This window comes from Corylus avellana, chromosome 2, assembly GCF_965113065.1.
Source record: "Corylus avellana chromosome 2, dhCorAvel1.hap1.2, whole genome shotgun sequence".
NCBI lineage: Eukaryota > Viridiplantae > Streptophyta > Magnoliopsida > Fagales > Betulaceae > Corylus > Corylus avellana.
In genome coordinates, this window is record NC_142491.1 from 2,616,171 (window position 1) to 2,643,663 (window position 27,493).

The following is a 27,493-nucleotide window of genomic DNA, read 5'->3' on the forward strand; positions in this document are numbered from 1 at the left end:
TTTTTCCATTTTGGCTAACATTATTGGGGGTGGTCCTCCACAACTTTTTCTTCAATCAACTAAGACTTGTCACACCATTCATTACAACTAATAATTTCTAGCATTTCAAAGATAGAAAGCGTGTTTTAAGATTGGACATTTTTGTATCATGTGGAATTTTCATTCCAGATCAGAGAAAAAGGAGAACTACTGGACAAATAAAAGAAACAACTAATTATGAAAATCTGTATGAGTTTCCTAACCTCTGAGGATAGAAATTTTTCCATTTTGGCTAACATTATTGGGGGTGGTCCTCCACAACTTTTTCTTCAATCAACTAAGACTTGTCACACCATTCATTACAACTAATAATTTCTGGCATTTCAAAGATAGAAAGCGTGTTTTAAGATTGGACATTTTTGTATCATGTGGAATTTTCATACCAGATCAGAGAAGAAGGAGAACTACTAGACAAATAAAAGAAACAACTAATTAAGAAAATCTGTATGAGTTTCCTAACCTATGAGGATAGAAATTTTTCCATTTTGGCTAACATTATTGGGGGTGGTCCTCCACAACTTTTTCTTCAATCAATTGAGACTTGTCACATCATTCATTACAACTAATAATTTGCTGGCATTTCAAAGATAGAAAGCGTGTTTTAAGATTGGACATTTTTGTATCATGTGGAATTTTCATACCAGATTAGAGAATAATGAGAACTACTAGACAAATAAAAGAAACAACTAATTAAGAAAATTTGTATGAGTTTCCTAACCTCTGAGGATAGAAATTTTTCTATTTTGGCTAACATTATTGGGGGTGGTCCTCCACAACTTTTTCTTCAATCAACTGAGACTTGTCACACCATTCTTTACAACTAATAATTTGCTGGCATTTCAAAGATAGAAGGCGTGTTTTAAGATTGGACAGTTTTGTATCATGTGGAATTTTCGTACCAGATCAGAGAAAAAGGAGAACTACTGGACAAATAAAAGACAGCTAATTAAGAAAAAAGGATGCATGATAACATCCAAAGAAATGTCACTTTAGGAGCCATCTTCTAGTGAACTAGATTTTTTGAGATGCATGATGCGTTTAGAAAATAATTACTACAACCTCTATCTTAAAGTCAACTAGTGCAAAAACAAAAACAACTCTGTAGAATGTTTGAAACTGAGAAATTAAAGTCTTTATAAATTATATGTTTTTAGCTTATATGTTTTTCCTTTTAGCGTTGTATTCTTAGTCACATATTTCTTTACATGTTCGGTGAAAAAAAAAAAACAGTTTGTTTTCATTCTTTTATAAATAGAAATTTACTATTGAATTTGTAAGATTTACATTTTCTAAAAAAAAAAAAAAAAAAAACCACCCCATTATTTTGCAGAAATAGTGAAGCTTTCATAAATGCCGCTTTTTTTTTTTTTTTTTTTTTTGTTTGTTTAAATGCCTTTGATTTTGGTAATGCACTAATGTCGTATTTCTTGTATTTATCCAGTTTGTTTATTAATTATTTGTTTTTAGACAAATGAGTTGTATAAAATGTACTCAAATTAATTAAACAAAATGAACGGTAATGAATTTACTTGATAGTAGAAAAACAAAAATTATAAAACCAATTAATCAATACAAATTATACAATAGAATGTTAACTATTAAAAGAATATCATATAATATCAATACAAATTTTCTGCTCCCAAAAAATATCGTCTACCTCACAAATAAAGTACTTGTAACACCTCAATCTCATATAATCTACATATGTTTGCTATTAATTTGATTCCTATTTCCTTCGGCCCTAAGGCAACCCAAACACCAATCTAGTAAGCTAGTGTGTTCTCTGGTTTAGCTTGAATTTCAACATCCACAATCGCCAACCCGACGTCGGGCCCAAGCCCAATCTCAGTTGCGAGCTATTAGGAAAATGATATTTGGTAAATTGGCAAGCGGTAGGGTATGTATTTATTTATTTACTTTCAGTTTTAAGGTCATCAGCTATTTGCTTATCTACAAAACGATAAAAGAACAAAAGACTATTGTTATTATTCACACTCATTTTATATTGATTGACGTTGTGTGTTTTAAATGGCAGTTTTTTTTTTTTTTTTTAAAGGTAATTAGTATGATAAATCATTTAAAACACGTCACGTCTATCGATAGTATGATAACGAGTAGTGCAATAACCATTTTCTTCCATTGGTGTTGGAATAAATTCTCAATATAAAACGGGTTTGGGATATTAAACTTACACCTACAGAGTTGCTATTCCTGTAAGGGATAGTGCGCACAAAACTGTAGCTAAGAGCATCTTTACCCATACAATCATTAAACCATATGAGGTAAAACTATAAGGGTTAAGATTTGGTGCAATATTTTTTATTTGGACTGTCCATTTAAATGAATAAAAAAAAAAGAAAAGAAAAAAAAAAGTGACTTGCAGTATAATGTGTAACTGTTGGGGTGACCGAACCACCCCTTTAACCACAAGGGTGGTTTGGCCACCTCAAAATTGGACAATGGGGATGACCGAGTCCCCCTCATGGCTAAGGGGTTAATTTGGCCACCCTCGAACCACTTTTTGTTTTTTTCTTTTTATTTACTGTCACAATCTGGGAGTTTATCTTAAATGAAGGGTCCAAATATATAATAGGTATTGCATCTAACCTCAATCCAAACTGTTGCCTGTCAAAGAGATCGTCAGCTGTAGTGTCTACCAATCAATATGCTTGCAAAAAATGTGAACTGCCAAACAAACAGCCATTGGAGGAAAACAAAGATGGATACCACCCTCTTTTTTTTTTTTTTTTTTTTTTTTTTTTTTGAGGAAAACAAAAATGGATATCATTTTTTTTTTTTTTGCGGATATGGGTCTGGGATAATTATGGGCCTTACCATAAACATGCCCAAGAACAAGAAAGCCCCAAAAATAATATATATATATATATAAAGAATTGAATGTTAATGAACATCTCTGAAAAATAAGAAAGGATAATTTTACAGAATGTCCTCTAGCAGATTTTTAATTTGTTGAATTAGGATCCCTACAATTTTTAGAGTATTATACTATATAAAATTCCTTAAATTTTATCAACTACGTTTTCAAAAGAAATACGCCGCATTAGTATTTATTACATGTTAAATTACCAATTTTAATAGGTGATTAAATTTATTAAATTTCACTTAATCATTATTTTAACACCCTCTCTCATTTGGATTCAAACTCTCTTTTAATATGTGATATTTAACACAATGAATATTTAATTAAAATGAGAATAAATGACGGAATCAAGGTTCAAACTAAATACTTTTGCTTTCATACTATGTTAAATTATCACTTGTTATAAAAGTTTCAACTTTGGGGATAAGTAACCTCCTCAAACTACTACCCCAATGACAATCTACCATCAAACTATCAATTACGACAATTTACCCCTAGGTTTGTCAACTCAATCCGATTTTCGGTTTTTGGCCAAAACTATGGACCGGATCCGAGGTACCCCGGTTATCGGCCGGTTCTGGTTTTACCCGATCCAGTAACCGGTTTTTAAAAGCATGAAAAAGAAGAGGATAAGAAGGAAAAGCAGTAAGGCTGAGATTGACTTACCTGCAGGAAATCTTCTTTGAGCTCTTTCCACATAATGCATTGCTCTATGAATACCCCCAATGATCATCAAATGGGGTCATGGAAATCTAGACTAAATAAAGAAAGCTTTTCAAGTATGAGAAAGTTGAGAATTCTTTTTCATTATTCTGCAGCCTGACTTATGTATATGCCCCCATGTCTTTCCCAGGCAGAAATGGACACGTGTAGTTCATATCTTGGATGATGAAAATGTGTACCACCAATGATGAGAAGGTGAAAGATGGGTTATAGGATTTTGTTTGGATTGACTGGTAGATTCTGTGTTCTCTATGAGAGGGATCAGAGGCAGAGTGTACAAGGCAGGGGAGGACCAACCAAACGTTCTAACCAAAAGGGTCAGCATTTGTTAGACCAACCAAACTTTCTCTTCCACTGTCAAAAATGTCCCTTCCCCAACTGCCTACAGCTCAAGGGGTAGATCTGCACGGAGGAGAGTCAGAGAGAGAGGCCGGGTGTTGGAAGAGAAAAATGAGAAAACTAGAAAAGAGGGCAGAGGCAGAATGGAATGGGCGACGGCGTGTGTGAGAAATGAAGAAGAAAAAAAGAAGGCAGAGGGAGTAAACCTTAAAAAAAACATAAAATATAAAAATATATATAAAATTATCTCAGTTCCCAATAACCCGGTAAAAACCGGGTACCTAAAACCGGATACCGAAACTGGGTACCTGGTTTTTGATTTTTTCCAACCGGAACCGGAACCGGGTTTCCCGGTTTTTCGGTTCCGGTTCCGGTTCCCCGGTATTTTTTGACACCCCTATTACTTCCTAAACTACCAAAACAATGACAATGTACCCCCTAATGCTTGCAAAATAACAAAATTATCCCTATAAAATTTTCAATAAGACAAAAATACCCTTAAAAGTTTGGAAACAAATTAAATTTTAGTTTTTTTTTTTTAATTTTAATAAGGGTAATTTTGTCATTTTATTAAAATTGGGGGTACATTGTCATTGTTTTGGTAGTTTGGGAGGTAAATTGTCGCAATTGGTAGTTTGAAAAGTAGATTGTCATTGTGGGAAAATAATCCTCTCTATTTCAAAATCCCTTAATTTCCTCCATTTAGTGCATTTTGAAGGGTAGTGTTGTCCAAAAATTTTAATAATGGTAGTGCATTAAATGCAATACCCTTCAAAATGCACTAAATAGAGGAAATTGAGGAATTTTGAAATGGAGAAGATCTTATTCCGTCATTGTGGTGGTAATTTGAGGAAGTTAAGTGGACTTTACCTTAATATTTATTATTCATATATATTTTGATTGGGAACTATTATATGTCCAAGGTCCAATATTGAAATAATTTTAAGGTTTGTCTTGACTTTTTTTGTGTCAACAAACAATTCAAAATGCCAAGACTTTTTTAGAACAGGTATGAGTTAAATAGTGGTGATCCAAAACACTCATGCTTACACAAAATAAGTTATTCATATATGATAACTCTAAAGATAAATATAGTTCTACTAATACATAATGCCTCACAAACTGATTGATTGTTTTAAACTCTTTGTCCACTGTCTTTTGTATTATATTCTTAAAATAAAAACATCAATAAAAAAAAAATATACGTACTCCTTAAAAAGCGTAAAACACTATCCAAAGTATAAAACACAATTATAAAAAAAAAAAAAAAACAGAGTTAGGGTGTCCTGAACGTTGATCAACTTGTGAACCTATGGTTTTTTTTTAAAAAAAACAGACTTATGGTTTTTTTTTTAGCTTTTTTTTTTTTTTTTTTTTTTTTTTTGCGGTTAAACTCTTTATTTTCTATCTTTTGTATTCTATTCTTAAAATAAAAACATCAATAAACAACCCAAAAAAACAAAAACTAATTTCCAAAATATAAAAAACCAGATTTTCGTGTTTAAAAAAATAGAGGTGGGGGTGTCTTGAACGGCCACCACACTTTCTTTTTCTTTTTTTTAATACAATTTAATGTTCTCTTTCTTAATTCTTACCAGACCATTTCCTCTGCCCATCAGTCGCTACCAAATACAACATCAGTGCTGATTTCCGTCTGACTTTTTAGTTGTGATTTCGAACGTTTGATTTTCGTCTCTGCTCGTTCGTCTGATTTTCGTCTTGTTCGTTTGATTTTCATCTAGTGGGTGTTTGCAATTTCGTCTGATTTTCATCTCTTCCCGTCACTACCGAACAGATCTGGCGCATACATACATGCGATGAAAGGAGTGCACAAAATTGGAGAACCATGAATAATGAATTTTATCCTATTGTGAAAATAAATAAATAGCAGAATAAAATAAATAATTCAAAAGATTTTATGTGCTTCGGTCTATGATTTTATGTGGTTCTACCTCCGCACGATAAATCCTTAAGTGCTACATTTGCCTTTATTCAATGGATGAGTTTACAATACAAAAGACTATTTAATAGAGCTTACACAATAAATATAATCTTAATCAAATTCCTTAATTGAAGGTGATTCAATTAAAGTTAAGTTAATCTAATTTTCATAAAAAATAATATAATCATCATCAAATCTCTAACTTTATGGTCATTCAAATATACTATAACAATACCAACATAGCTTTGCTTTAATCTTTTATTCTACTGGAGGGGGTATGGGGCATGAAACAGGCTATGACTGTGAGAGATGTTCAATTCCAGCAACACATTCAACGAATCCAAATTTTTGTCTCTTTGTTCTAAACTGGAGTTAATTTTAAAGATTAGTGACCTGTACGTGCTCAAAAGAAAAATTATTGTCTTAGAAAAATTACGTTGAAAAAATCAAGAAAGAAATACGGTTTTTAGAGAAGAAATAAAGATAGAATCAATAAAGAATAAATAAAAAAATATTTAAATGATATAGAGAAAATAATAATAATAATTTTGGTATATGATAAACCGAACCACTTAAATAATCTTGGTATCGTATATGATTGTTTGATCTTTGTTATTTTGCATTTCTTCTTATTTTTCGCATATCACGGATCTTGAGTAACAAGATAAATTTCTTTAACAGTTTTGGTGTTCTAACACACACAGATCTGTTAGTAGAGGTGTAGAGGTCTTTATTACTTCTTCCATATATTTGTGTATGTAGGAAATAGAAAATAGGCAACATCTCACTTATCTCATTGATGATAGATAAGTCCTTTTTTGAGATTTTATATTGATCAGCCTCTTTTAAGTCATTTGTTTCAACTTGCAGAGTAAGCATCTAGTGGTGTTTACAGGTGAAGGAATATCAACTTCCTGCGGTATACTTGATTTTCAAGGTTCCAAGGGAATGTGGACATTTCAGGTGAAAATTGTGAATTTATCTAGCCCTTGAGTTTAATGAGCCCCCTCTTCTTTTTTAGAAATCACTTCATGCTATTAACTGTATTTTTGAGAATACAATTAATAGCATGAAGTCTAATGAATACAAGGTTCTTCACAAGATGCTTCAGTCTAATTATTCATTAAACATAATTAGACTGCAAGAACCATATTTACAAGAAGATATACGACAGTAGTTTGGTTTCACTGTGAACAACTAAGTTGATGTACAATATGATTACTACCAGAAGACTTGTCTTGATTCCTCAGAATATCAGGGATCTGATCTGAGAAATGGGAGATTCTATGGAATAGATGCACAAAATCTAAGTAAAACAGAAGCACCATAACCAGGACAAAAAAAATCTCAAGGTTGATGTAAATATTTTAGAAGCCTTATATATATATATATATATTGCCTCGTCATGACCAAGACTCTTTCCTTCCACAAATATAAGAAAATCCCCACCATCACCTTCACAAGTTCGCCATCAATGTTCATGGCCTTGGTCATGACTACCACAACCATGGCCACAGCCACCACCCTCAAACCCCTCCCAACAACTGTAAGAAAAAATAATAATAAAAAAAATAAAAAAATAAAGACAATGGTAGGGCCCCAAATCTAAAGATCAAAACTAATCTAACCCAAACTTGTTTTGGTTTAATTTATCTTTGGCTTTTTTTTGACGATCAAATAGATTCCAGTTTCACTTAGAAACCAACCAAATTTGATTCAGTTTCAGATTTATCCCAAACCTTATCCAAACTGAACCGTACACTCCTATAGACCTATTTGTTTTTTTTGATAAGTTACACTCCTATAGTCCTATTTGTATGGTAGGAATAACCTATATTACGTGTCAACCATTAATATGTCATATAGATTATGCCGCTCAATGAACCAGCATAAGTACCTTTATCCATGCAAAACACAAAGCAGCAAATGTACAGACCTATGTCATATATGCCTATGGCATATTTTATGTAATATAAAAGTGAGCACAAAAGTGGCATTCAATGTCACCTTGAGATCTACCAAAAAGCTTAGGCTAATTTTCTAATAATAAATAGGTTAGATCATGCTCTATTCTTGGGAAAGGTAAAAGCTTGACCACCAGGTGCCCCCACAACCTTTGATAGAGATTGCGAGACAATTTGATTTAAGTTTCATAATATCCATTGAGAAAATATAACAGCAGTTCTGTGTCTTAATCCAAATTATAAAAAGCACATATATTACTATCACTTATGATCATAATAATCACAACAGAAACCCGAAAAGAACACCAAATTAAGAGAAAATTGAAATAAAAAACATTCCTCCTGGGTTATGAACGTCCATTTTGAATCCAACAATGCTTTCGCAGAGTGAGCAGGAAGGTCTTTTTCGATTTCATTAAACCCTAAAGGTTCTCCATCTATATAATTGAACAACATCAGTACTTTGTTGGAACTTATTAACACCATTGTAGATATAGATGTTAAAAATGCTTGCATTTTGTATAACCAGTATAGAACAACTTCACAATCAGACTAGATCAAAATGTAGTATATTTTAGCTATACTTTAGCCACATAATGGTAGATCTATCAAGATCAAAGTTAGATAGCAAGTCAGAAGTCAGAACTGAACTTCCAACATATTCACATACATAAATTTTGGTGGCCTGTGTGTGTGTGTGTGTGTGTGAAACTCACACTCAAGAAGCATGCCTCCCAAGGAGGAGCAATTAAAGACATATCAGATATGTTACCTCGCATTGAATCAAATGAATAGATTTCTGTCCAGATAATGGCAGGATTGTGTTTAGAATCCTATGTTTGCTCGTAAACTTGGGACAAACAATTAATCATCTTTTACTTCAATGTTTCATCACTAGAGAGTTAGAAGTGTTCTCATTATGGGGAATGGAAATATCGGACCTTTAATAGTGTTGAGCATAGGATGTTGTTCCTTAAATTTTCAGTTTTGAGAGGATTGTATGATTAGATGTCTGCTGTTGGCAATGTGTCTTCTCCGTTTCCTTTTCTTCATTTGCTTGATTGTATGAATTTCGTATTGTAATTCATTAGAGAAATTTCTTGTTCTTTTTGCCCCCTACTTCCTAGGTGGCTTCTCTTGTATACTTGTGTACATGGGGAGCACCTTACGCTTTTAATGAAATTTTGATTAATTAAAAAACAAAATCATTAGGGGATTATCGTATAAACTTCCTGTATACATGAGAGAGAGATAGAGAGAACTTGAAAAAAGACAGGCTCACAATTCTCCTCTAGATGGGTCTGAACCATCACTATACCAGTTATATTATGATTGAATCTTCATGAAGAAAATGACAGTTTATTTCATTCATTAAAACACTCAATAGCCTATATTCATTTAATTGAGATAAAGGTTTAATTGAGTTGAGTAGATTAATAACCTCCTTCAGTGGTTCAAACCTCTATGCAATACATCAAATGATGGAAGCAAGTCCAGTCAAACCTTTTTTTTTTTTTTGATGAATGAGTAACTTTTCATTATCTAGGTATCTCTGTACTAAGAAAGCTTTAGCAAAACTAAAGCAACTTTAGCTTATATACAAACCAACCCAGAGGACCAACAAAAAACAAGGCTCAAAGAGAAAACCAGAAACTATGCAAAAATAAAAAATAAAAAATCACACCAGAACCCCATGTAAACCCCAAGCATTACAAAGAATAACATTGCCTTCAGTTTTCTAAGTCCAGTCAAACCATTTTTTTTTATATAAGTAATCAAAATTTATTAAGAGCGAAAGTGTGCAACCCAAGTACACATGAAGTATAGAAAGAAACACCTAACTAGAAAAAGACAAAAGATCGAGAAACAAGAAAGTCCACTAAAACTAAAACAATGTAAAGTTTATTTCCAGCATGGCAAGGATTCATATAAGGAGAAGAGTTCATCTTCAAGTTTAAATTTTCAATTCATGCAAAATTCAATTTACATGCTCACATAAATATAAAAGTGGATAAAGGCAGCAAAATGCCTCTCTTTCTTCCCCTCTAACTTGGATTTCCAAGATTCCATAATAGTTAGAAATGCAGATGGAGAATTCGAAGTAATCCTTGTCATCCATACATACTTATTTCACAACTTGTTCCTGCCTGATGGCTAGGTGTTGCATTATTTCAATGGTTCAAAGTTAGTTTTAATCATGACAAATGCACAACATGAGAATTAATAACAGGAATTTGTTTTTGAAATAAAATCAGAAAAAATGGGAAAAAAAAAAAGGCTGATCATCACCTAAGAATTCGGAGCATGAATTTTCAATTCCCAGGATTTGAAAATGTTCAACCATAAATTTGACTAGCATCCAAAGATGTTCTAAGAAGCATCCTTGGCCCCTAAAATAAAATAAAACAAATAAACCAAGCCAACAACTTTCTAACGCAAATAATAAGAGTCAATACTTGCTAATGTAGCCTACGGAGGGTGCCGATTAGGCCCCACATCAAAATTGACCATATTTCTGAAGAATTTTGATCTTAAATCTTGCTCTTAAGGGAGCTTCTTTCTCCCTGCAACATAACTTTACTAGTGCAGCACAATAAAAAGAGATGGCAAACTTTGAACCAGAAGAAGAAAGAGGAGATGATGGAGCTAATAGTGATGATTAGCAACTATCTCAAGCACTCTGGCAAGTACTATCAACTTAAAAGGATGAAGAAGACTGGAAACAAAATAGCATATTTCAAACATGTGTAAGCTGCAAGAGTCAGCTAGTACTATGGTCATTGATAAGAGCAGCTGAACCAATGTTGCGCCAGAGGATGCTCAGGGTTTAAAAACTTAACACATGCTAATCCTTACAAGGTTGCTTGGGAAACCAACACGAATTTAAATATCCATAAGAGATGTTTGCTTGCCTATCTGATTTGAAAATTCATAGATACGGTGCAATGCGATGTTTTTCCTCCAATGGTGTGCTTGCTAGGCCAACCACGGTTATTTGATAAAAAGAACATAGCACTGTGGGTTCGATATTACATATTTCTTTCCCAGCAGCCTATTTTGAAATTTTTGCCTAGAAGAATCCCAAATTAGCATAATGGGGTAGTTGAAGACTTAGCTAGTAGTTATGAGGAAAGTATTTCATTTTTTAAATGAAAGTTTCCCAGAATTACCTCAAATAGGAGCTAGTTACTAATGATGATAGTTCTTTGCCTTGAAGGAACTTATGGGTGAAGAAAGTCAGTTACTTCTCCCTGGCAGCTGCTGTCCATTAAATTCCTCGGATCTAATGAGCTGTCCTACTTACTTTTCAATGAAATGTGAGTAATTCCTTAAGAAGTAACCTTGGCTACAAAAGGATGTTACTTGAACTCTTTTGGCAGTGATTCAATAAATTGAAAGTTGAGTTGTTTTATTTTTTATTACATATTTCTTTCCCAGCAGCCTATTTTGAAATTTTTGCCTAGAAGAATCCCAAATTAGCATAATGGGGTAGTTGAACACTTAGCTAGTAATTATGAGCAAAGTATTTCATTTTTTAAATGAAAGTTTCCCAGAATTCAAATAGGAGCTAGTTACTAATGATGATAGTACTTTGCTTTGAAGGAACTTATGGGTGAAGAAAGTCAGATACTTCTCCCTGGCAGCTGCTGTCCATTAAATTCCTCGGATCTAATGAGCTGTCCTACTTACTTTTCAATGAAATGTGAGTACTTCCTTAAGAAGTAACCTTGGCTACAAAAGGATGTTACTTGAACTCTTTTGGCAGTGATTCAATAAATTGAAAGTTGGGTTGTTTTATTTTTTACTTTGGAATCCCTTCCCTCCTTCGTCTCTTCCTATCTAATCTTCTTTCTCAATTCTCTTTCTTGTTGATGTTCTCAGCAGTTCTTTCCTTCTTTCCTGCTGCAATTCTTAGAAATCTAATCTCTTTTTTCTCACATAATTGATCCCAAACAAAAATACGATTTTTTCCCCTCTTTATATCCCACCTATGATTCTATTTCTCTTTTCTAACCTTCGCCACTCAACCTTCCTGTCAAGACAATCTTAGAAACAATTAATTAAATGATGTCCTGCATCATTCTGTATCCACATTTTTTCTTTTCTTTTAAATATAAAAAAAATAACTTATCACAAAAGGAAGACATCAAAAAGTGATCTAAGGAAGAGGGATTTAAAGCATTCCCTGAAAACTCCTTATGGATCAACCAAGAATAGAGAACCAAAAAGTGAACACACAATAAACTTGCAAATAACCACCAGCAAACTCATTGATTGAAATAACGAATCTGGCCAATCTAACTAATGTGGATGCATTTCAATCATTTATAGAAGTATGTCGAGTTAAAACAAACTATACTGTGTTTCTTAAAAAGAGAAAAATTGAAAGACGGGATGCACATTATGTCAATGAAAACAAGAAATAAAACACAACAAAATCCTATTACCATACATGTTTTTTTTTTTTTGATAAGTAAAAATGTATATATCAAAAAACCCAAAAGGGCGCAACACAAATACACAAGGGGTATAAGAAGCAAGTGCCTAGAAGCACCCAAGAAAAACCCTAAGCTCACAAGGAGCACCCACAAGAGGCCGAAATAGACCCAACCAAAGCCCAAACATAAGCTCACATACTTACCATACATGTTATGTGGTACTAATGACCAAATTTATGAAGGTGCTTGTTTGTGGAAAAAATTCTCTATGTACTTAACATTATCAAAGACATAATTGGTTTCTGTCGAACATATATAAGACTATGCAAGCATTTCTTGTATTAGACTGTCATTTGTGTGTGCGTCATCCATACATAGACATATATATGTAAATATATCATACTGTTGTGTGTGTATCTATGCATGCATGTGTGTGTGTGTGTGTGTGTACATATATACTCTGCATTCTGTTTATGATCTGATTAAATAGAGATGAACATACCACTGTAGTAAGCACGAAAAAATAGCACTGGAACTCTGTATGAAGCACTATATATTATATGGAGATCATAGTAAGGTACTTTGCTGCAATTGCTCTGGACCTTGCAATAAGAGCAAGAATTGATCAATGTAGTAAAAGAGACAAGAATCAACAGGTAACAGAAAAACATGCAACTTTCATGAGCGATATCTATGTGTCCTTTAATACACTTCAAGATTGATATCAAACAAAGGAATCAGAGACAAGGATATCAGTTAAAAGACATACTAAGGTGGCAATATCAATGAGCTCCTCTTTCTCGGAGCAACTTGTCTCTTCTTTCTGAGGGCAACTTAGTTCATCATGTTCTTCCTGTGCATAGCAACTATAATAATGCTAAGATCAATCGACCAATTAAATAGCTAGAACTGCTTCATTATAACATCAAGGACAAACCTCAATTGACCTGAGAATTATGTTCTCCAATGATAAGTATCCTTCCACCTAAGAGCGAGAGAGAGAAGTAAAATAACATCAAGTATTGAAAACGAACTGATTGTAACAGAGGGAGACTAAGAAAACGGTTGACAACACTAACACCATGAGAAGCTGAAGCACCCCAAAGTTGTTTTGGACAAGGGACCCATGACCACGGAGGGAAAGCTGACATAACGCTTTTCCATTTCTCCATAAAAGCACAAGCAGCAAGACGAAAATCACCTGATGAGAGGGTTCCATCGCATGATAAAATATCCATGACAGCTCTTTTACAGCTGTTACAGCCTGAAGGGAAAAAGCAAAAAGATATTCACTTTCAGAGTTGAAATTATATAGGTATGCACTAATTTGGGGAGAATCACCTCAAACTCGATCAGATCGGCGAAAGGACCGTGTGGAAAATTGCGAAGTACCCAGTTCGTTTGAATCACTTTTTTCACTGATTAAGGGTCCAAGGACGAGGCGTTGGCGAGAACAGTCGAACGGGTCCCAGACAGTCGAGGGGTGAACTCTTGTTTTGTTTCTCTGCAGCTCTTGTTTCTTCTTTAATTTTCTCTCCGCAGGTGTTCAGGCCTTCAGCCTCTTCCTTTTCCATGTCATGCACCGAGTCATGAGGGGATAAATTTCTCGTCTTTTGTTCCACGCACCTCCCCTTGTCTTTAATTTTCGTGGCTCATTTAAGAGACAATTTTGGGGAAATCAGTATTGTTGCCCTTGTTCTCACACTGGAACAACTTTACACAACTTTGGTGTTATGATCATAATGTCTCCCATGGATTAAGTTAATTTTAGCAATGTGTATATAAGTTCTTGAGCATCTTTTTCTTATAAGCCAATTTTTAAGGTTGAGTTCTACTCAAGATTTATATCATTTGCATTCTTTTGTCTTTTAGTTGACTTCTTTTTCTGCATTGAATGCTTTTTTTTTTTTTTTTGAGCTAAAGGGTAGGTCAGGATAACCAACTATGACTATCTGACCTAAGCGTGAGCATAGTAGAACTTATCTGTTGTGCACTGCTTATGAAGGACCTAGACAGCGGGAATCACTAACGCACTCTTAAGACTAGCCGAGCCACAGTTTAGTCTAGCCTCACTAGAACATTACTAGGAACCAATATGGCTAATACTAATCAAGCTTTGCTGAAGAATTCTTTTGTTCTTAACTTGGCAACACTATTCCTTGTATTAATCTATCATTTAAGCTCAAGATCAATAATTAAGCAATATTAGCAAAATCAATTGTAAAAGGCAAGATTAGTACAAAATAAAGATGATAATGCTTAATTTAATAATAAAAAAATTGTGCACATTTAAGTAATTATCACAAGGCCACTTCCACTAAGGCCTAAAATAACCGAAAATAAAGCCAACTCCAACTAAGGCCCGAGAGGAGCCCAAGAAAAGTTCCTTAAATGTCTCATTTCTCTCCATAACAAGGTTTGCCCAAAACACACACTAGACTTCTCCCCATATGAGGATCTCCCTGTATCTCTCTCCATTTCTCCCCTCAAGCTCAAAGATATTGACTTGGACATCTGAGTGGCTTCGGTCTCATGACTGAACGAATTTTGGATCTACATTTATGACTGGATTAATGTTCTTGGCCTTACACTTCTAGATCTCCTCCTATATACTACAATAAGTAAAAAAGCAATGGAATTTTCAGTGAAGCTTTAGTGTCATAAAATTGCAACTTCATTTGGCCGAGGTTAAAGGCATCAATTTTATTCATTGGTTGCTGTTATTGCTATTCCTATATCTCTATGGAAAAGAAGACCATGGTTTCAACATGTGACATCTTGTGAACTTAATTAGTCGTGCTTTGAGAATTAATGTATGTGTGCATGGCATTGTACATGAGGTATTTATGATTTAGATACTTAATTATGATAAAAATGATGCTTTTTTATTTCCAGTCATTCTTGGTGGTACTGATTCCTTATGAGCATTTTCTTTTGAAACATGCAACTTTGAGGAGAATCAAGTTTTCAAAACTTGGTGATGCATCGATCTTTGAAAAAAATGCCATACGTATATTGGAAAATTAATTATACTACCATGTGAATCATTTTTGTTAGAACAATTTTCTTGTTCCAAATACTCGATTAAGTTGGATTGGCAAAAGTGCAGAAAAAAAAAAAAAAATGTAAGTGATGGCGCCTGTTGAGGGTGTCGGGAGTGGATTACTCTTATGCTTAAGTTAGTAATGTTTGAGACATTAAATAGAATTGCTTTAAGCAAAAGTTTTGAGTTAGGAGCCTAAAGGCTCTTTTACCTTGCTTGGACTTAGCTTTTATAGTGGTTCCAAAGTAACTATCTTCGTATCCTGTTTTAGCTTTTCCGTGTGAGTACCTTCCATGATGGCCTAGGCTTATGCACCCATTATTTCATAAGTTAAAAGTATATTCCATGTAGTGGATCTAAGCATGGTCATTATCGTTGGAGCACACTTTATTGGCATCGGAGTGGATCTCCTACTACTCGGGTATGATAGGACTGGGCCAAGAGATCAGTTTCAGGCTTTTGTATGCAGGCTTTGTGGGTCGTGTGGGTTTGTCGGCCCAATTTTCAATAGTTACCACCTCATTCTGCTTGATTAGTTGCATAACATAAATTTTTTAAAAGAAAAATCAAGTGAGCTAGTTGTAAGGTGAAAAAATGGAAATGACTTAAACCACACACTTTTAAAAAGTTTTTGGAGGTACACCAACTCGAACTGTTAGAGGATGTTCATGTGGAAATCGTAAAAATGTTGTAAATGAATCATTTGATGCCAACCCCCACACCGACGCATTAAATACAAGTATGAGTTGAAAAATCCAAGGGTTAGCACATTTTATCTTTTGACCAGAAACATATAGCCTATGCCCAATGGCTAAAACATCAAATACAAAGTAAACTAGGCCATTCCAATAGGTTCCAAGTCCCTTTATAAATGGACCAAACTCGTAGAATATTGTAAAATGTCAAACAAGGTCATGAAGCTCCCACTTCTTACCACGCCCTTCATTTTGCAAATATACTATGACAATTATTGTTGTCAAGACATGACATTATGGTCTACCATCTGATCAAGCACTTTCCATGAATCAATGCACACCTGACACTTACATCAAACCCAAAACTCTCTAGGGTAAATTAAAATATTTAACCATTGTTTTAACATTCCATGCCTTCAAATCTTTCAAAGAAACAACTTCTCAAATAGTTTGTTGGCTTCCATATTCAAGAATAAGAGTTCATGAATGTCAACAATATTATCTCCAAATGACAAGGACTAGTCCCATCCAATATGTGACATTCACAAAGCAGCATATTACTAGTGGAGAATGAAGAATAGCAACATAACTTCTCAAACTTAAAACCCAATTTTATTGGTCAATTATGAGAAAATAGAATCGAACATCAAAACATCATGAAATAAGGAGATATATCTTTTTTTTTAGAAAAAAAAAAATCTCTTATTTATTACACAGAAATTTTAATTTGCATTTAAAATTGAGATGATTGACTTGATTCATTTGATTCATTCAAATTCTCACCACCATTTGTCATGGTACTCTCTAGTGATGATAGGAAAGGCTTGGAAGGCATTTGTAAGCATTCAACTTCTCCTTCAAGCATGTGCACAACTTTGTTCATTGAAGGGCGATCACTAGGCTTCATTTGTATACACCATAATGCAACAATGATCATCTTCTTGCTTATTTTCTTTTCCTCCTCTGTGGCATTTTCCATTTCAATGTCATTTCCGTCGTGCAATTGGTCATAGACCCAAGTAGGAAAGTATATTTGGCTTGAGTGTTCTGCAAATGCATTTAAGTTCTTTCTTCTACCAGCCATTTCCATCAATAACATTCCAAAACTATAAACATCAGCTTTGTATGAAACGCCTCCAATGTTTTTGTAGAACAACTCAGGAGCCATGTATCCTAATGTCCCTCTTGCAGCAGTCAAAGAAACAATGCTGTCATTTATTGGATACAATTTTGCTAGTCCAAAGTCAGAAACCTTGGGAGTAAAATTCTCATCAAGAAGAATGTTGTGAGGCTTGATATCAAAATGTAAAATCTGCATGTCACATCCTTGATGTAAATATTCAATCCCACGAGCCACTCCTAGAGCTATATCATACATTTGATTATAGCTTACGAGTGTGCATTCTTCTGACAAAAATACAAATTTATTTAGGGAACCATTAGGCATTAACTCATATACTAGAGCCCGTTTTGATCTTTCAACACAAAAACCAATGAGTTGCACTACATTAACATGGTGAATCCTTCCAATGGTTGCAACTTCGCTTATAAAATCTTCTCCATTAGCTTTGGACTTACCTAACATCTTTATAGCCACATGGCGACCACTTCGAAGCGTTCCTTTAAATACAGTGCCATAGCCTCCTTCGCCCAATTTATCCTTGAAATTTTTGGTAATCTTCCTAATTTCGGAATAAGAGTACCTTATTGGCATGAGGTTATTGTGACTTTGTAGAAATTGTTCAACAACATCATACATTGATAAATGCCTCCTCTTCCATTTATATATCAAGAATGCAATCACAAATGGAGTCCCCAGAATCATTTTTGCTGCATAGAACAGTCCTATGGAAGAACATCACCAAAATGGATTGTAAGCCAACACATGTTGCATTGCTGTAAATCTTTATTTATTTTATTATTATTATTATGTATAGTTAATAAAATAAAAACAAAAAATAATAAAACTTCTAGAAAAAACCTAAAACTAATATTTTTTAAAAAAAATCCAAAGGGTAGAGAATTAAAAATTAATAAAAAAAAAATCCTTTTTATAAGAAAAAAAATAAAAAAAAAAAATTCTTTTTTTTTTTGTTATAAAAATTTCGTTTTATAAATTTTTTAAAATAAAAATTTCCGTTTAAAAAAAAAATATTCGTTTTTTTCTTAAAAAAAATATTCTTATAAAAAAATTAAAAAATTTCGTTTAAAAACTAATTTTTTTTCTTTTTTTTTTTAAAAAAAATTGTTCTTTCGAAATATTTTTTTTTTAAAAAAATAATAAGAATTTTTTTTTAATTTATAAGGGTATTTTTGTCTTATTAAGAAATATATAGGGGCATTTTGATCTTTTTGTTAGTCTTGGGGGGATATTGACAATGTTTTGGTAATTTAAGGGGGACATTATCACAATTGAAAGTTTGAGGGGATATTGTCAATTGGGTGATAATTTGAGGAGGTTATGTGTACTTTGCTCTAATTTATTTTTTCATTTTGGCAAATTCATGCTTTACATCCTAAAGAATGATATGCGAAAAAGGAAAACAAAAATTAAAAAAGATCGAAAGAGAGAAAGTTCTTACCCCAGTTGATGGTCATAACCAGTAGTAAGTCGATTGTTAGAACTACTGCAAAAATTATGAAAAGAAAATTTAATTAATTAATGAAATTGCATAAACAAATCTCACCTAGGGCTAGGGGTGCAAAGGCGAGCGGTTAAAAACCGCCCGCTAACCGCTAACCGCTCTAACCGCTAACCGTTAACCGTTCTAACCGCTTAACCGCATTAACCGCTAACTGCCTAACCGCTATAACCGCCTAGCGGTTAGCGGTTAGCGGTTATTGGGTTTACTAACCGTAACCGCTAACCGCTAACCGCCTTTTTATATAATATATTTTTATAATTATAATTATAAAAATATTTATACATATAACATAATCACTTGATCATTAAATCACAATTTTTTTTAAAAATAATTAAATCACAATTTGAGTATTAATATATTATTACTATAATTTATATGATTATATCACATGAGATTGATCATTAAATCATTTGATTATATAATAACAAATTATACATATATAATATGACATAACTCATAAGTATACCAATTCATACTAATACAACAATTAAATATCTAGAGACTTATTTTCAATGTATGTTATAAACTTATAAGTCTATATATGTTATAAGTCTATATAAGTTTACATATGTATATGAATAATATAAATGTATAATATCAATACTTAATCATATGATTCAATAACAATTCAAATACTTTATTCAAGACTTCAAGTGAATCATATTATTAATGTGCAATGATGATATGATTCGTATAATATCAAATTAAGTAATTGATATTGGATTAAACAATGACCAATGTGTTACTTATAAACACAATTTAAGTATTAATGTATTATCATTATAATTTTAGTAATTTATATATTATCACTGTAATTGATATGATTATATTACATGATGACTTGATCATTAAATCATATGATTATATAATAATAAATAATACATATATAATATGACATAACTCATAAGTCATAAGTCTACAAGTTAATCATATGATTCATGTACAATGATAATCACAATTGAATTAAACAATATATTATTTATTCATAAATATGACTCAACCTTCAAGTTCAAGTGCTGCTTCATATTTTGCCTAGAGGTTTGTTAGTAACGAAGGTTATTATTTTTTAAATTGTCATAGTATTTTAATTACAATACAATTATATGAAGCACGTTTTGATATGTGTACATGCTTGTACCTTAATATTATTATGTTTAATATTATAACTTTTCTTCTTTTGATGTCCACAGGATTTGCTAGAGGATCAAATGAGAGGATTGATGAAGTTTTAATGTTTTATTTGTATCATTTAATGTTTCATTTGAACTTATTTTATATGCTTTGTGTTGAACTTTTTTTATATGTTATAACAGTTGTCTGAATTCTGAACTTTTTTTTTGTATGTTGTGTTGAATTTTTATTTTTTATTTTTTTAAAAAGTTAACCAATTATGATTTAATATTTAAGGAAATTTTTTTAAAGTACAAGTAAATGTAAATTTTGGGTCAAATATTTTTGATTTTTCAATATGGGCTCTTTTTATAGCAATTGGGCACAAGAAGATATTAAAAATACAAGAAAAAAAGCTCTAAAGAAAGTCCAAAAAGCCCAAAAAAAAAAGCTCAATTTTAAAAAAGCGGTTAGCGGGCGGTTATCTATTTCGCTAACCGCTAACCGGCGGTTAACCGCTAACCGCTAACCGTTAGGCGGTTAGCGGTTGCGGTTAGTGAAATTTACTAACCACTAGGGCGGTTACGGTTAGCGGTTATTGCCACTAACCGCTAACCGTAACCGCCTTTGCACCCCTACCTAGGGCCATGCTTAATTAAGAAGAAATAAAAGCAACACGATAAACCCGCCTTCCAGCATTGACAAAAAATAAAAAATAAAAAATAAAATAAAAGCGTCACTATAAACCTCTTCACTTTATGTGTCCAGGCTTTCAATTAGATTGAGCTCGAATATTCTATAACTTGTCAACGACATTGAGCTAATTAAATCTGTAGCAGTGGATGCATCATTTACCCATTGAGGCTTGTAAACAAGCTATCAATATTAACGGTGTATTGGGGATTACATTGAAAAATAAAATTTTTATAAAAGCAAAAAAGTCAAAAAAAGTGCTTCTTAAGTTTTTATTTTATTTTATTATTATTATCAAACGTACATTTTTACTTTTTATGTACTAAAACCAATTTTTAAGTTTCTTAATGGAATCTCAAACATACTCTAACCCTCTTTAACTCTCTTATCAAGCAAACATTGGCATGGAGAAGGCAACTTAATTAAGCTATTTTTCATTTTCCTCATTATTTCATAATTAATCTAAATAAAACCTAAAAGTTTGAGACCATCCATTTTAATCCTCAAGCACAAAATGGATAATCGATCAAATATTTCTATGTAATTGTGTCATTAAATACTATGTTTCTGCTTGCAAATAACTTTTTGAGATTGAAGACTCACCTCCGTAAGGACCGTAATATTGATCATATCTTCCAAATTGTGCTGTTTTGACAAAGAAAAGAATATATAACATGTATCAGTGTTTGGAAATAGAATTAAAACTCAGCATTTCTTTTAAATTTGAAAGAATAGCATTAATACTAACAATGTATTCGGGATTGCGTTGGAAAATAAAACTTTTATCTATAAAAAAAAAGTTAAAAAAAAAAAAAAAAAAAGCAAAAAAGTACGTCAAAGAAATGCTTCTTAAGTTCTTTTTACCAATTTTTGCTTGGCACAATTTTTTATTCACTAAAACCAAATTTTAAGCTCCTTAATGGAATCTCAAAAATACTCTAACCCTCTTTAGCTCTCTTATCAAGCAAACATTGGCCTGGAGAAGGCAACTTAATTAAGCTATTTTTCATTTTCCTCATTATTTCATAATTAATCTAAATAAAACCTAAAAGTTTGAGACCATCCATTTTGATCCTCAAGCACAAAATGGATAATCAATCAAATATTTCTATGTAATTGTGTCATTAAATACTATGTTTCTGCTTGCAAATAACTTTTTGAGATTGAAGACTCACCTACGTAAGGACCGTCATATTCATATCTTCCAAATAGTACTCCTGTTTTGACAAAGAAAAGAATATATAACATGTATCAGTGTTTGGAAACAGAATTAAAACTCAGCATTTCTTTTAAATTTGAAAGTATAGTATTAATACTAACAGTGTATTCGAGATTGCGTTGGAAAATAAAACTTTTATCTATAAAAAAAAAGTTAAAAAAAAAGAAGCGAAAAAGTACGTCAAAGAAATGCTTCTTAAGTTCTTTTTACCAATTTTTGCTTGGCACAATTTTTTATTCACTAAAACCAAATTTTAAGCTCCTTAATGGAATCTCAAAAATACTCTAACCCTCTTTAGCTCTCTTATCAAGCAAACATTGGCCTGGAGAAGGCAACTTAATTAAGCTATTTTTCATTTTCCTCATTATTTCATAATTAATCTAAATAAAACCTAAAAGTTTGAGACCATCTATTTTGATCCCCAAGCACAAAATGGATAATCGATCAAATATTTCTATATAATTGTGTTATTAAATACCATGTATCTTGCAAATAACTTTTTGAGATTGAAGCCTCACCTTTACTTACGTAATAATCTATTCGTCCTCGAGATAGTACTGTTTTGACAAAGAAAAGAATAACATATATCAGTGTTTGGAAACAAAATTAAAACTCAGTATTTCTTTTAAATTTGAAAACTTAACATTTATTTTAAAGTTGAAAATAGAGTATTTGTTGTATATATATATATTTTTTAATGCAAAGTTCAGTAATAACATCACATTGCAAGGGAAAGAAAGAAAAAATAATCAAAATCAAAAGAGATAAATACGTTCTTACCGTATAGGCTGTATAGCAAGCCGTTACTTGGTAGTCTTATTATCCACCAAATACCTACAACAGGGAAAAAAAAATCATTAATTAATCGAAAAGGTAACTTGAATAATTTTAAAAGTCTATGACCTAATAAAATTGCATAAACAACTTTGGGCTTGGGCGATGCTCAACAATAAATATAAATAACTCTATAAACCTCTAGACTTTAGGTAGCTTAGAATTGGAAAAAGTACGTACATATACACTACTCATGAAACTATTACTTCATTGTTAATGATTCCTCTCAAATTATAAATTGAGTCAACTTAAAAAAAAAAAAAAAAAAAAAAAAATTGAATCAATGTTCTCCTAAACAACCAAAAATATCATTCCCAAATAAATTATATATATATATAAAATAAAATAAAAAATGCAAAACCCAACACTAAACCTATCAAACACGTACGTCCTTTTTTACACCAATTAAACTCGCCCTACGTCTCGAGTCAAAGAAGTCAAGGAAAGAATTATAGAAGTTGCACAGCTGGGCATGTGGAAAGTGGTTGGTAAAGAAGAATCCAGAATTACATAAAGAGTCTTGCTCTTAAAGTAGGGACTTGTGGTCCCAATAGGATTAATTAGGATATTGGCTCATAAAGCAAAGAGTCCTCGTAGGAATTATAAATATAGGACTTATTGTCCGATTCGATAGAAGTAGAAGTTGTATTTCAATTCTCGTTTAATTAAACTCTCCCATGCATTTTTCTCATAAATAAAATAAAATATTCTATCATATATCCTTTAGTCCGAAGCTTACATCTTAATGCGTCCAGTATATGTCTACGTATACGTTGTCCGAAGCTTCTTTCTGTGACAAAGGAAAGAATAACGTCAGCGTTTGGAATTTTAGAATGGTTAGTGATGAGAGTGAGAAATCCAAGAATTAAGAAAAGAAAGAAATATAAATTTAATGGTTAACATATGTTTGGGCGCATGCATTCTTTTTTTATATACGCACCTTCTGATCGGTCCCAGTAAAGCTCAATATTCCATAGGGATTCATTGTAGAAGTCCTTACAGGAAATACTTCGTAAGTCTTGTCGACCATACCAAACATCTAAATTAGATGTGAGAGATATTTGGTCTACTTGGCACAAGTCCCCCAATTCCACTGCACTCATACTATAGGGGAATAGAGCATATCTATACCTTTTGGGAAAATACATCCCATCATCCTCATCATCATCAACGCAAGCAGAAATGTTTAAATGATACCAAGAATTCACTGGCTTTTCACAGTTGACGAATACCACATGCGATGCCCTGCGTAGGTGATATGGATCCCCTGAACTGAAATTAGTTGCATCTAGAAGATAACGAGGGATGAATGGGTGATTATCCTTTACAAGACCTGAGTCGACAACTCGGATTGCGTAGTTGTCGTAATCGATCTCCCGTACGTAGTATCTTCCACCGTATAACTGCAACACTGTTTGGTTGTTCTCGCATGAAAGAATATGCCTTGGATTGCTACAGTTTTTTGGATTGCTGGTTAATCCAAACGGATAGCTTATGTTACGAATACTGCCGCAGGAAGAAGCAGGACAGTGATGATCAGGCTTAGCACTAGTACTGCAACTTTGATGAAGTAGGAGGACAACAACAACAATAAGGACCGAGAGTCCCATGTTTCCTCTTGCCATGGAGAGAGATCTAGAGAGAGAGAGCCAGAGAAAGAGTGAGAGAGAGGTTTCCACATTAAACCACAGCTAAAAGCCTTTTATAAATAATGTACATTTACAAGGCGTAAGCACCTACGTCATATATTGAAAAATAGGCATTTTATAAATTAAAAAGAAAGAAGAGGGCATTTGCGGTAACAATGGGGGTGGGATGGACTTAAAATAAACCATTGACATCCAAGTCGTTGAGAAATTCACCCGAAATTTCCTTGAACACAGTGAGAGGCAATCACTGGAAAAATCCAAACTATTTAAGAGGCTGTGAAGCAATATTGCTGAGAGCAGAGATAGATATTTGCTTAGAAATGGTAATCTCATACTTGCTCTTGTTTCTGGCTTTCAACATAGTCGACGTTGGAGAAGGCCAAAATGTGTGCGCTAATGAATCACGGTGTGGAGGCCATGGCCCAGCCATCCGATTTCCTTTCCAACTTAACACCCACCCAAATGACTGTGGGTATCCTGGGTTTACTCTCTCCTGCATTGATAGAAAACATACGGTTCTCGAGCTGCCCATTTCAGTGAAGCTTTTTGTCAAACATATTGACTACAAATCTCAGGTAATTCAATTGTATGATCCAGATAATTGCTTTCCAAGCCAGCTTCAGTGGCTCAATTTGTCTTCCTCTCCTTTCCGATTCAAAGTCAAAGACCCTGATTATGACCTTAATAAATATGCCTTATTCAATTGTTCCTCGAGATCAGAAGATATGGATTTCCATCTAATCTCTTGTCTAAGTGGCCCTACCTACCAAGTTTATCCTGCGACTGTCATCACGGCGTCCCTCGTATCTTGTACAAAGATGTATAATCTTGTATCGATTCCAGATGGTATAATACTCCATCATGATAAATATGTCCAATTGGAGTGGTCCACTCCAGATTGCAGAAACTGTGAAACGATCAAAGGCAAGAGATGTGTGAGGAGTAATAGCACTGGATTAGAAACTCCTCAGTGCATTTCTATTCCTACACATACTCATGGTATTCTATCTATTCAATTCATTTCATCAACCTTTCTCCAATTAACTTAATTAGTTGTCCGTTTATTTATGTTTTGAAATGTATATTAATGAGAAGCTGAATGTGTTAAATCTTTGATAGGTACATTATCAAAGTCAGCCATTGTTGGTGAGTCATCTATTTTGGATGGGTATTTGAAATTCTTCTTCTTGTGGACATGGAAGTTATTGATACATGAATGTTTATGGTGCAGGTGTCATCTTAGGGTCATTTCTACTGCCATGTGTCTTTGGTCTCTACTGTTTTTATTCTTATGATAAAGTAGAAAAAGAACATCAAGCGAAGGTTGAAAAGTTTTTGGAGGATTACATAAATTTGAGACCTACAAGATACTCATACGCCGATATTAAAAGGATTACAAATCAATTTAATGAGAAGTTAGGCGAAGGAGCATATGGAACAGTATTCAAAGGAAAGCTTTCCAATGAAATTTATGTTGCAGTGAAGATCCTTAACTCTTCTATGGGAAATGGGGAAGAATTCATAAATGAAGTAGGAACAATGGGTACCATCCATCATGTTAACGTGGTTCGCTTGGTTGGGTTTTGCGCTGATGGATTTAGACGTGCTCTAGTTTGTGAGTTCTTACCAAATGATTCTCTAGAGAAGTTCATATCTTCAACAGCCACCAAGAACCGTATCCTTAATTGGGATAAGTTGCAAGATATTGCTATTGGCGTAGCAAAAGGAATTGAATATCTTCACCAAGGGTGCAACCAACGAATCCTCCATTTTGATATCAAACCTGGTAATGTTTTGCTAGACCAAGACTTCAATCCAAAAATTTCTGATTTTGGTCTTGCCAAGTTGTGTTCGAAGGATCAAAGTGCAGTTTCCATGACCACAGCTAGAGGGACTATAGGCTACATTGCACCTGAAGTGTTCTCTAGAAATTTTGGAAAGGTATCTTCAAAAGCAGATGTTTATAGCTTTGGAATGTTGTTACTTGAAATAGTTGGAGGGAGGAAAAATGTTGATGTTACAGTTGAGAACACTAGCAAAGTCTACTTTCCAGAATGGATTTACAATCTCTTAGAAGAAAAGGAAGACATACGAATCTATGTTGAAGATGATGGAGATTCTAAAATTGCAAAGAAACTTGCAATCGTAGGAATCTGGTGCATCCAATGGCACCCAATGGATCGTCCTTGCATGAAAAATGTGGTTCAAATGTTGGAAGGAAAAGAAAATAAATTAAATATGCCTCCTAATCCATTTGCCTCTGCAGGCTCCATAAAAACTAATGCAAATATACCTACGAAACGTCTAAATCTTGAGTTGGAGGTCATTCCAGAATTAGAATAATTGTATGTGAACTTGGCATATGTAATAACTTTATGAGTTGCACTAATCTTGTAGTCTTAGAACTTATTTAACCTTTTAGTCAATGTTGGCACTTCAAGTTTTTTCTTATATCAATGTATAACCAATTCGAGGATTATAAAAAAGTACCGTTATATTTGTTTTCTTCTTACCTTTTTGTTCTTTTAGGTGCCTTTTTTCTTGTTTCACTTGTCAGTGTCTTGGGTTGTTATGTAATCTAAAGAATCAGGGAAAAATGCAGTTTATTCTTCTAAAGTTTCAGGAGTTTTTCAATTTTAACCTCAAAGTTCAAAAATTGGCAATCTACCCCCTGAAGTTTCAAAAATTGACAATTTAAACCTTCCGTTTAATTTTTCCGTTAAATTTGATGGAAATTTTTTTAAAAAAGCCTAAGGGCAATGATCTAATTTCATAGATTTCCGTCCATTTTGACGAAAAAATTAAACGGAAGGTTTAAATTGCCAATTTTTGAAACTTCAGGGAGGTAGATTGCCAATTTTTGAACTTTAGGGTTAAAATTGAAAAACTCCTGAAACTTCAGGGGGGTAAACTGCATTTTTCCCAAAGAATTAATTTGTTTTTAGTTGCATCATAGGCATGTTCGATAGCCACAAAAATGGAGCATGCAAGTTAATAAGAACACATTATGGATTTAAGGTAAACTATATATTTATATAACACATTGAGTACTCAACTGTTATTTAAATGTCTCTCATTTTTAACTTATGCATGTATTGAGGACTATCAATTATCTACTTTGAGATGAGTTTAACTTCTACCATTTTATAGCATGATCTAATAACATCTCGTCACAATAAATTGAAAGACCAAAATAATTTAAGTTGAAAACACCATATTACTCCAAACCCATCATCCAAAAATTGAACATACGATTTGCCTGATCAAAATGATTTTTG

The 27,493-nt window shown here is 33.0% G+C and overlaps 3 protein-coding genes across 8 annotated transcripts; 1 reads left to right on the forward strand and 2 right to left on the reverse strand.

The window, feature by feature from the left end:
- Nucleotides 1–7,524: 7,524 nt before the first annotated feature.
- On the reverse strand, nucleotides 7,525–13,946 carry LOC148587188 (ubiquitin-like-conjugating enzyme ATG10). 6 transcript variants are annotated; one of them, XM_088513575.1, is made up of 6 exons: nucleotides 13,669–13,946; nucleotides 13,407–13,591; nucleotides 13,275–13,312; nucleotides 13,097–13,193; nucleotides 12,830–12,923; nucleotides 7,525–8,325 (listed from the first exon to the last, which is right to left on the reverse strand). In XM_088513575.1, the coding sequence occupies exons 2-6, from the start codon at nucleotides 13,563–13,565 to the stop codon at nucleotides 8,150–8,152; spliced, it is 564 nt and encodes a 187-aa protein (XP_088369701.1). In that variant the 5' UTR covers nucleotides 13,566–13,591; nucleotides 13,669–13,946; the 3' UTR covers nucleotides 7,525–8,149. The 6 variants fall into 6 exon arrangements, with proteins under 6 accessions (XP_088369701.1, XP_088369700.1, XP_088369699.1 ...); XM_088513574.1 differs by having other exon boundaries at nucleotides 8,042–8,325; nucleotides 12,830–12,929; nucleotides 13,097–13,180; nucleotides 13,265–13,312; nucleotides 13,669–13,936; XM_088513573.1 differs by having other exon boundaries at nucleotides 8,043–8,325; nucleotides 12,830–12,929; nucleotides 13,669–13,935.
- Nucleotides 13,947–16,770: 2,824 nt separating this feature from the next.
- LOC132186771 (rust resistance kinase Lr10-like) lies at nucleotides 16,771–24,384 on the reverse strand. Its single transcript, XM_088513735.1, has 2 exons — nucleotides 23,507–24,384; nucleotides 16,771–17,922 (listed from the first exon to the last, which is right to left on the reverse strand). The coding sequence occupies exons 1-2, from the start codon at nucleotides 24,189–24,191 to the stop codon at nucleotides 16,799–16,801; spliced, it is 1,809 nt and encodes a 602-aa protein (XP_088369861.1). The 5' UTR covers nucleotides 24,192–24,384; the 3' UTR covers nucleotides 16,771–16,798.
- Nucleotides 24,385–24,500: 116 nt separating this feature from the next.
- Nucleotides 24,501–26,725, forward strand: LOC148587189 (rust resistance kinase Lr10-like). Its single transcript, XM_088512968.1, has 2 exons — nucleotides 24,501–25,217; nucleotides 25,423–26,725. The coding sequence occupies exons 1-2, from the start codon at nucleotides 24,536–24,538 to the stop codon at nucleotides 26,556–26,558; spliced, it is 1,818 nt and encodes a 605-aa protein (XP_088369094.1). The 5' UTR covers nucleotides 24,501–24,535; the 3' UTR covers nucleotides 26,559–26,725.
- Nucleotides 26,726–27,493: the final 768 nt, after the last annotated feature.

What these genes read in the sequence shown, in the direction of transcription:
- LOC148587188 (XM_088513573.1), bottom strand. Translation starts at nt 13,565, where the DNA reads ATGGATATTTTATCATGCGATGGAACCCTCTCATCAGGTGATTTTCGT. An exon ending in TTGGAGAACATAATTCTCAG is followed by an intron (nt 13,194 to 13,274) that starts GTCAATTGAGGT and finishes GCATTATTATAG; the next exon opens with TTGCTATGCACAGGAAGAAC. An exon ending in TCATTGATATTGCCACCTTA is followed by an intron (nt 12,930 to 13,096) that starts GTATGTCTTTTA and finishes TCTTATTGCAAG; the next exon opens with GTCCAGAGCAATTGCAGCAA.
- LOC132186771 (XM_088513735.1), bottom strand. Translation starts at nt 24,191, where the DNA reads ATGGCAAGAGGAAACATGGGACTCTCGGTCCTTATTGTTGTTGTTGTC. An exon ending in TTACTGGGACCGATCAGAAG is followed by an intron (nt 17,923 to 23,506) that starts GTGCGTATATAA and finishes CATTTTGGTGAT; the next exon opens with GTTCTTCCATAGGACTGTTC.
- LOC148587189 (XM_088512968.1), top strand. Translation starts at nt 24,536, where the DNA reads ATGGTAATCTCATACTTGCTCTTGTTTCTGGCTTTCAACATAGTCGAC. An exon ending in TCCTACACATACTCATGGTA is followed by an intron (nt 25,218 to 25,422) that starts TTCTATCTATTC and finishes ATGGAAGTTATT; the next exon opens with GATACATGAATGTTTATGGT.